At 57.4% G+C, this 9,001-nt stretch overlaps 1 protein-coding gene across 1 annotated transcript; it reads right to left on the bottom strand.

The window, feature by feature from the left end:
* Positions 1-937: 937 nt before the first annotated feature.
* SCN1B (sodium voltage-gated channel beta subunit 1) lies at positions 938-8,561 on the bottom strand. Its single transcript, XM_008068576.2, has 6 exons — positions 8,542-8,561; positions 7,618-7,784; positions 6,593-6,833; positions 2,060-2,201; positions 1,668-1,739; positions 938-1,575 (listed from the first exon to the last, which is right to left on the bottom strand). Exons 2-5 carry the CDS (start codon positions 7,723-7,725, stop codon positions 1,673-1,675), a joined length of 558 nt encoding a protein of 185 aa, XP_008066767.1. The 5' UTR covers positions 7,726-7,784; positions 8,542-8,561; the 3' UTR covers positions 938-1,575; positions 1,668-1,672.
* Positions 8,562-9,001: the final 440 nt, after the last annotated feature.

The raw sequence follows: 9,001 nt of genomic DNA, 5'->3' as shown, positions 1-9,001 counted from the left end.
AGCCCCCTCCTGCCCGGGCGCGGCCCGCCTGGCCCTGTTCATCCTCCCCCGGCCCCCTCCCCCAGCTGCTTTCCTACAAGTCACGGGGGCTGGTTTGCTTTGGCAGCCTCTCTGCCGCCTGCAGGGTGACCTCTGGAGCCCAGGAAGTCCTGCATAAGGGGGATGGGGGGCTTGGCCCGGAAAAGGCAGCACCGGGTGCCGAGGCCCAGGCCAAGTGGCCGGAAGTGGCCGGAGGCAGATAACACACTGTCCCGCCAGCAGCCAAGTGCCATCCACGTCAGACCCCAGGGCCAGATGGACACCTGGACACCCCAGGGTCACCAGCAGATGCCTGCCTGTGGTCAGCCACACACCCGGACGGTCGGACCACAGCGGCTCACCCCAGAGGGGCCACCCTGCACAACCGGACGCACCTGTGCCCCCCCACGTGCCCTCACCCCGTGTGCCTCCCCCCCCACAGGCCCGCAGCCCCTGGCAGGGGACACACTAGCCTGGCTGCTGCCCAGTCCCTACTATCTCTTGCTCACTCTCTCAGTCTCTCTCCATTCATTTCTCTCTCTCCTTCCCCCTTCCTCTCGCCAGCTCCCACCTCTCCAGAGACCCACCCTGCTGGGCACACAGCAACCCCCCAAACCCCTGCACCCTAGCTAGCGCCAGCTTCTCTCCCCTCCTTGGCACCCCCAGGCTCCCTTGCGGCTCCTTCCCGTTCTCTCTGGCCACTCACAGTCCCGCCGAGCTGATGACTCCCCACAACCTGACGGTCATGAGCACCAAGCGGCTTCCCCCCGGCTGTGCCCTCAGATGGCGTCCCCATCCTTCTTCCTCAATGTGTGCGGTCCAGGCCCCGCTGCCGGCCCTGAGGGAGGGTCCCTGGGAAACCGAGGCGCTAGGATTTGGGGCTGCGGGTGAAGAAGGTGACTGGGCTCACGAGAGAGACTATGACTCAAGTCCAAGAATCTTTATTCAATGAACAAAACTACTTCTGTAAAGAGACAGGCTGAGTGGGCCCCTTTCTAAGCGACCACAATCCAAGGCTGGTGAGAGAGGGCGGGGTCGGGCCGGGGCGAGAGTGCATCACAGGGAGAGGGGACCCCAGGTCCAGCCGGAGGAAGCAGGGGGGGAATGGCACGGAGGGTCCGGGGGGTCCCAGAACCCCTCGCCCCAAACCGTTCTGGCCCATCACGACCCCCGCCGCCGGGCAGGGATGAGGCAGGGAGGGGTGGCCCCAGAAGTGCGTGTCTGAAGCGGCCAGTGTGTGCAAATCAGCAAGAAGAAGGGGTGCGGAGCCGCTGCCCCTGCCTCACCACCCCCTCCCCCAACAGGCAGCAGAAGCAGGGGTGGGGGCAGCGGCGGTATTGCTTTACCCATCATGCATGGCGGTGGGCGGGCACTGGGGCAGGAGCTGAAGAAGGCTGGGTTGGGGTGCGAGCCTAGCCCCCTGCCCCTCCCACCCGGCTCCGTTGGCAGGACTCTGAGGCCTGTGGGGGTCCGGGAATGGCCAGCCCCCATTGGGGGCAGGCTGGGCCCGGATACTCCCCACTGGGGCTGGCTCTTCCTTGAGGCGGAGCCCAGGGCCTAAAGGGAGGGAGACAGAAGGAATTAGGGACTGTAGGGGGCTGCAGCCCTCCCTGCTCCCAGCCCCAGCCCCAGCCCACCACCCGCCTTACCGGGGCTATTCGGCCACTTGGACACCCGTACAGTTCTCTTTGCTTTCTGAGGTGATGGCCAGGTATTCCGAGCTGTGGGGGGGAAAGGCCAGGTGTTCAGTGACCCCATAATCAGTTGGGCCCCACCCCCAGGAGACTGGGGAAGGTCGGGGTCTCTGCCCGGGGTGCACAGGGCTCCTGAGTTAGACACAGGAGGGGCGATGGGCTGGACTCTTAGGGGTTTGTGAGGAGACCCAGTTGGGGCCCCGGGCTCCCATGTCAGCAAACGCTCTTCTGTGGGGAGGACTGACAAATGCCGCCCTGCACCGCTCCCCAGCCGGCTCCCACTGTCCCCTCCGGCAAGTCCGGAGGCACCCTCGGTGGCCTCACCCCACCCCACCGACCCCACTCACGCGTTCTCTTGTGCGGCAGCCTCCGTGGCAGCCGCGATCTTCTTGTAGCAGTAAACCATCTCTGCCACGAGCCATATGGTCAATACCACAATGAGCACATACATCATGATCTCAGACACGATGGACGCCATGTCTCTGTTGGCTAGAAAGGCCAGGCAGGGCTAAGGTGGCAGCCAGGGCCAGCTCAGGAGGCACGATGGCCTGAGTGTGCTTGCTGCGTGTGCTTGAGCAAGTGGCTCAACCTCCCTGGCCCTGGCCCCCAAATAGGGTAATCATGCTGCTTCCCTAGAGTCTCCATTGCTACTGTGATTACGAATAACCAGGCTTGGATAGGTCTAGGGGTCACCCTCAACCTGCCTGTGTTGTTCAGCAGGCTGTCGGACATGGTGCCTGGAAGCTACAGCTCTGCAACCGGAAGGCTCAGGTTCAAATTCTGGCTCTGCCGTCTGTCAGCTGTGTGACCTTGGGCAAGTGATTCAATCTCTCTGGGTCTCGTATCCCCAGCTATAAAATGTTGGTAATCACAATACCTCATGAGAGTGTTGTGAGAATTAAATAAGCTTTAAAGATCCTTAGAGCCGGGCTCGGTGGCTCAGCCTGTAATCCCGTGCTTTGAGAGGCCGAGGTGAGTGAATTGCCTGAGCCCGCGGGTTCCAGACCCACCTGGGCAACCTGGCGAGACCTCATCTCTACAATAAATCAAAAAAAAATTAGCCGGGCGTGGTAGCACGCGCCTGTAGTTCCAGCTACTTGGAAGGCTGAGGCGGAAGCATCGCTGGGGCCCAGCAGGTCGAGGCTGCGGTGGCCGGGAGTGGTCACTGCACTCCAGTCTGGGCGACAGAGTGAGACGCCAACTCAAAAAAAAAAAAAAAAAAGATCCTTAGAATAGTGCTTGACCTATAAATAGCACTCAATAAATGTTCACTACCATTAATATTATTACTATTGCAACTGAGGCAGTGCAGTAAAAGGGTTAACAGCAGAGGTTCTGGGGCCAGACTGCCAGGGTTCTCATCCTGGCTCTGCCACTTCCTAGCTGTGTGATCTTAGGCATATGATTCTACCCCACTGAGCCTCGATCCCCGCTCTGTTAAATGGGGATGATAATACTCAGACCCCCCTCCTAGGACTGCCGGGAAGAGGAAATGACTCAACCTCTGTAATGTGCCTGGATGAGCACGCAGCCAGCACTGCCTAAGCGTTGGCTATTTTCCGGAAGCCCTACATCCTTCCACAGCACTGGCCCTGCCACTGCCAGCTTCCTTTCATGAAGCCTAAATTTAAACTGTAAAGGAAGCGCATTCATGTCAGGGGACCAGAGTCAAAAGCCACGCTGGTGTCCTCAGTCAGATTTCCTAGGTGTCCATCCCACATCCTGGACCCCTGCTGGACAGCAGAGATCACATCTCCCCGCCAGACTCACGTGTCTTCCTCTCCTGGGAGCGGGACACTTTTCTGCTGCCCCACCCTGTCCAGATGGCACCGATGCTTTCTGGGCCAGAGGGAGGGAGGGTGCCGGGCTAGAAGCTCCCCCCACCCCTGCTTCCCTGCAGGAGGAGCTGGGACAGGGCTCCAGATCTCATTCATTCTTTCTTTCTTTTTTTGCGACAGACATGATGAATGCATCTCATGCAGTGAGTGCCTGCCTGCTCTCGGCCAGGCTCTGTGCTCATCCCTTGTCTGAGCATCTCCCAGATGCCTTAAGACAGCCCCAGGATAGGGCTTGTCCTGGCTACCCACTGGCCTCAGAACCCACGGAGAGGTGGATGCTTGTTGGATGAAGCTCAGTTATCAGAATTCTTGCCACGGTCCTGACTTGGTGCCCAGAGAGGCTTAGGTAACATGGCATCTCACAGGCAGCCCCCGAGCTGAAGCCTAGCTGCACCCCCGCAGGCTGGATTTCTCACCAGCCTCAGATACAGCTGCACCTCGAGGCGTTTTCCATGCGTCCCGCCTAGATCCAAAATAGAATTACTGTCTCCTCTTGTCCCCATAGGCCTGCTCTCGCCCCAGGTGGGCAACCCTGGCTGCCTATCAGCACCCTCTGCACCTCTCCCAGGACAGTGAAGTTCTCTTCCCTTGGAAATGACTCGGTTCATTCCTTGGGGGTCATTTCCAGAAGGCGATACAGACTGATGGGTCATGCCGAAACTGCGGCGAGAGAGTGGATAATCTTAACTGCTAAGATGTGGCAAGCAATGCTAGAAGACAATAATATGGTGGGTAAAGGAAAAAAATACTATAGCGTGATGAGTCATGTTAAAATGCTATAGTATCACGGGTAAGATGAGCAGACTATAGTATAACAAGTAGTATTTTAAAATACTACAGTATGATCAATATTTTAAAAGACTATTGCACAGAATGGTGGATAATGATAAAAACATGAAAGTATGGTGGGGAACATTAAAAATACTCTGGTATGACGGATTATGATAAAAATACCATCGTATATTTGGCAATGTTAAGCAAGCATAGTATATTGTAAATTATAAAACACTATATTAGGTTGGGCGCAGTGGCTCACACCTATAATCCAAGTACTTTGGGAGGCCAAGGCAAGAGGATTGCTTGAGACCGGGAGTTCAGGACTAGCCTGGGCAACACAAGGAGACCTTGTTACTACAAAAAATAAAACAACCAGCCGGGTGTGGTGGTGCATGCCTGTAGTCCCAGCTACTCAGGAGACTGAGGTGAAAGGATTGCCTGAGCCCAAGAGGATAAGGCTGCAGTGAGCTGTGATCGTGACACTGCACTCCAACCTGGGCAAAAGAATGAGACTCCGATTCAAAAACAAAAACAAGAACACTATACTATAGAGGATAATGCTAACAAGGCAATGCTACACTGTGGTGAATAAAAAAAAACAACAACAATACTAGAATTCGGTGGATAATTCTGAAGACCCAGGCTTTGGGAGGACAGCACAAGATACTTCATATTATGGTCAGTATTGTGAAAAACATGGGCTCTGGGGGGTAGTGTGATAGGGCCAACAATGGTTTGTCAGAAAAGAGAGTCTTTGCTGGGTCACAGTGGACCTGAGCTCCTGTCCCCTCCGCCCGTGCAGGTGAGACAGCATCCCAGGCAAGGGCTGGGCAACAAGATGGAAAGCACCTGGGTGGCTGAATGGTGCCCTGGAGACTCCCTTCCTCACCCCTGTCGCCTGCGTGGGGATTTGTGAGAGTAATAACATGGGTGGTGTTAAGCCCTGGTCTTGGATGTTGGGCGTCACGCTATGACAACTCTGCTAAACCCCCCTCACGAGGGCGAGGCCATCTTCTGTGCCCACGGGTGACCACCTACCCAGCACCATGATGCACACCAGAGAGTGGCTCAGACATGCCTTCCAAATTGCATCCTGCCACACTGCTTTGACAATACACGCAAAATTGCTAATTATAACCAGAAACGCTGGCTGATAACAGGGTACAGTGAATCATGCCAAGAACAGAAACATAGTCACCCGGGCTTTGTTGGGTTCAAATCCAGGTCCCAACTATGTGACCTTGGCTATGCCACCTTACCTCCCTGAGCCTCGGTTTCATCTGTAAAATGGGGACAGTAAGAGCCCCTTCCCCAGAGAGTAGAGAGAAGATGCACTGAGAGCACCCCACACAAGGCACTGAGACCCGCCTGGGCAACTTGGCGAGACCTCATCTCTATAACAAATCAACAAATTAGCCGGGCGTGGTAGCGCGCACCTGTGGTTCTGGCTACTTGGAAGGCTGAGGTGGAAGGATCGCCGGAGCCCAGCAGGTCGAGGCTGCGGTGGCCGGGAGCGGCCACTGCACTCCAGTCTGGGCAACAGAGTGAGATTCCAACTCAAAAAAAAAAGATGGATCAGAGCAAGATCCTTGCTGTTCAGTGGGACCCTTAGGTCTGAGCATCAGCCCATCTGAGACTTGTTAGAAATGACTCCTGGGCCCACCTCAGGTCTGCTGAGTCAGACTCTGCACTTCCTGGTGGCTGGAGTGCACGGTGGAGCTTGAGGGGCTCTGCTCGAGCTGACACACTCCCAGCGCTTGCCCCACCATGATGGAGGGGCCGCGGGGCGAAAGCCACTCAACAGCCAGAACCCTTTCCCCTGCCACCCCATGTGCCAGGCCCTGCTATGAGCTAGGCCTGTGCCAGCAGCTGACATCCAGCATTGTACTCAGTCTGCACCCTCCTATGACGTAAGAATGGCTCAAACAACACCCTGAGAAGTAGATACTATTACCATCCGGTAGGACAACCCTCAGAGACAGGACCAGCTCAGAGACAGGAAGGCACCTGCTGGTGGTCACACAGCACAGGTGAGTGACAGAGCTGGATTCTGCACCCAGAATGTCTGTGGGGAGAGGCATGCTTTGATCTCTACGTGGGCTGAAGGGAAATGTGGCTAAGGTGGGGGGAGGTGCAGCTACCCCGCGGCTGTGGGCGGTCGGCCGGCCCAGGCGCAGAGCCAGCCTGTCCGCTACCTGCCATCTGTCCCTCCATCTGGCTCGCTGGTGGGCAGCGGGGCGCCGGGGCGGGCAGGGCCAGGCTCACCTTTGTCCACCACCTCAAGGTGGATCTTCTTGACGACGCTGGTGTTGTGCTCATAGTTCTCAAAGAAGAGCAGGCGGTAGACATGGCACTCATAGTCGCCTGAGTGGTTGTAGGTGACATTGGTGATGAAGATGGACAGGTCCTGCAGGTCTTTGGTGCCCCGGCTGCCGTTCCACACCACGCGGCCCTCAAAGCGCTCGTCCTCCTCCAGCTGCAGCACCTCGTTCTCGTAGCGCAAGATCTTGGGGTGGCGGGGAGCATCACTGCCTGGGCCCGTCTCCCCCAACCTGACCCCGAGTCTGTCCTCTGCCCTGGCCCTCACCGACACAGATGACACACAAACGGGCGCAGACATCTTGCCTCGAGCAGGGCTGGCCCAGGGGGTGGGGAGGTCTAGGATCTGGATGGTGCCTGGGCCCAGACCCCACTTTTGCCTCTAGCCTGGAGACATGCACACTCCTCAGCCATCCTCCCAAGCCCTGTTTGGCCTTCTGGGCCAGCATCCTCTGCAACCACCAGACACACTTCCCCAGCCACCAGACACACTTCCCCAGACCAGACAGAAGCCACCTGATCCCAGCTGCTGGAGACCCAATCCTCCAGCAGGTTGTAGAAATTTATGGTGCCCCCATATGTAATTCAAAATACACACAGTTTAAACAAGGCTAAAAAAAAAAAAAGTTCTGCTTTTCCTCCTAGATGACTATCCGAGACATTTTTGCTGGTGCCAAAGAAGTCCAGTGACATTTACTTTGTGCCAGCCATGGGCCTGGTGTATCCACTTACTCAATCCTCACACAGACCTGTGGGCTAGAGACCATCACCACCCTGCCTTTATGGAGGAAGAAACCGAGTCTCAGAGACTCGCCTGAGGTCTCCAATGGGTCAGTGGTGGAGCCACAGTTTGAATCCAGGTCATCAAGTATTATTAAAAACAAACAAGCACCCCTCCCCGCCACCCTAAGGTTCAGCCTCATCAGCTCCACACGCAAACCCCTGTACACCCGTGCCAGGCACCCACACACCTTGACAAACTCCTCGGTGCCTTTCTGGCGGAAGGTCCACTCAGTGAAGGTCTCGGCATTGGTCTCGCTACGGCGCTTGCAGGAGATGCACAGAATTTTGAAGGTCATCCCGTACACGGCCTCAGTCTCTGAGTCCACCTCGACGCAGCCACCCCAGGCTGAGGACACTGAGGGGACAGCAGGCTCAGGTCAGGCAGGGGCACCTATGACCCTAAGCAATGCCAGGCTCACTGGCTGTTGGCTTGCAGGCCCCTGGGAAACCATCTGTTTCCCCTTAATGATGGCCACGAGTGGGCAGAACTGGATGCCAAGCTGGGTCCTGCCACTGGTTGGGTGATCCTGGCAAGTCATCTTCCGAGCCTCAGTTTCCCTCTCTCTTGGGGGGAAAGAAACGATCCTCTTTGCTTCCAGGAGTGGTGGGGCAGATTCCATAAGCTAGGTAGGGCCTGGCTCCTGGGAGGCCCCAAGAAATGGGGCTGTCAATGTTGTCAGTAGCTCAGAGTGATTGCTACCCAAGTGTTCCTTTCTCAGAAAGTTACTCGTCAAGGGACCAATGCACCCAGGTGGTGGGACTAGAATTATAGTTGCATCAGTTCGAGGCAGCAGAGTCGTTCCCACCCTTACCTTGGTCTCCAAAACCAGCGGGTTGGGAGAAAGGAGATCCGGGGGTGGGGGGTTGTGGGGAGGTCGTCACTGGAACCAGGGAAGGCCCACACTCCAGCCTTGATCCCGAGTTCCCCCAGGCCCTGTGGGATCCAGCCCTCCCCAACTTCTGCCCTGTCTCCTCCCCAGACTCCCTCACTTCCAGAGCCCTGCCCCATCAGCTTCTCAAAACTGTCTCCCGCCCCAGGGCCTTTGCACCCCCGCCGGATCCAACCCCTTTGGGTCCCTCCTTCACACTCTTCCCTGCCACCTTCCACCCACCTCCCAGCCCTCACTGGCTCCTGCTGTGTCTTGCCAGCTCCCGCCCCGGGTCTTCTCCCTGTCTCGGAATCACCTCCTCTCTGAATCCCCAGCGTTTCTCGTCCACCTCCCTTGATGCCTCTCGCAGTCTCCCTGAGGGCCTGTCTCTCTCTCCGCCCCTCTTTGGGTCGTTCTCTGACTGTCCCACCGCTCTGCGTGCCCTCGCCAGGCTCGGGCGCTGCCTCCTGGTCGCTCTCTCTCCACCTCTCCCGGTCTCGTCCCTTTAAACTCCATCCCAGACTCTCGCCTGTTCACCGTGTCTCTTCTCCCCATCCCCTCCGCCTCTCTCAAGTGTCCCGTCCGCGCGCTCGACTCTCGGCGAACTCCGCTCCCCGTCTCCGTCCCGGCCTCCCGCTTGGCCCCGCGTGGCCAGTCTCCCAGCGGGCGCTCGGGAGCCCCGAGGCCGCCCGTCTCTCCCCCG

Source organism: Carlito syrichta, unplaced genomic scaffold, assembly GCF_000164805.1.
Source record: "Carlito syrichta isolate Samal-C Ts95f unplaced genomic scaffold, Tarsius_syrichta-2.0.1 Scaffold311223, whole genome shotgun sequence".
In the NCBI taxonomy this organism is placed as follows: Eukaryota; Metazoa; Chordata; class Mammalia; order Primates; family Tarsiidae; genus Carlito; species Carlito syrichta.
The sequence above is the reverse complement of the archived record's forward strand: the minus strand, read 5'-3'. Positions and strand labels throughout refer to the sequence as shown.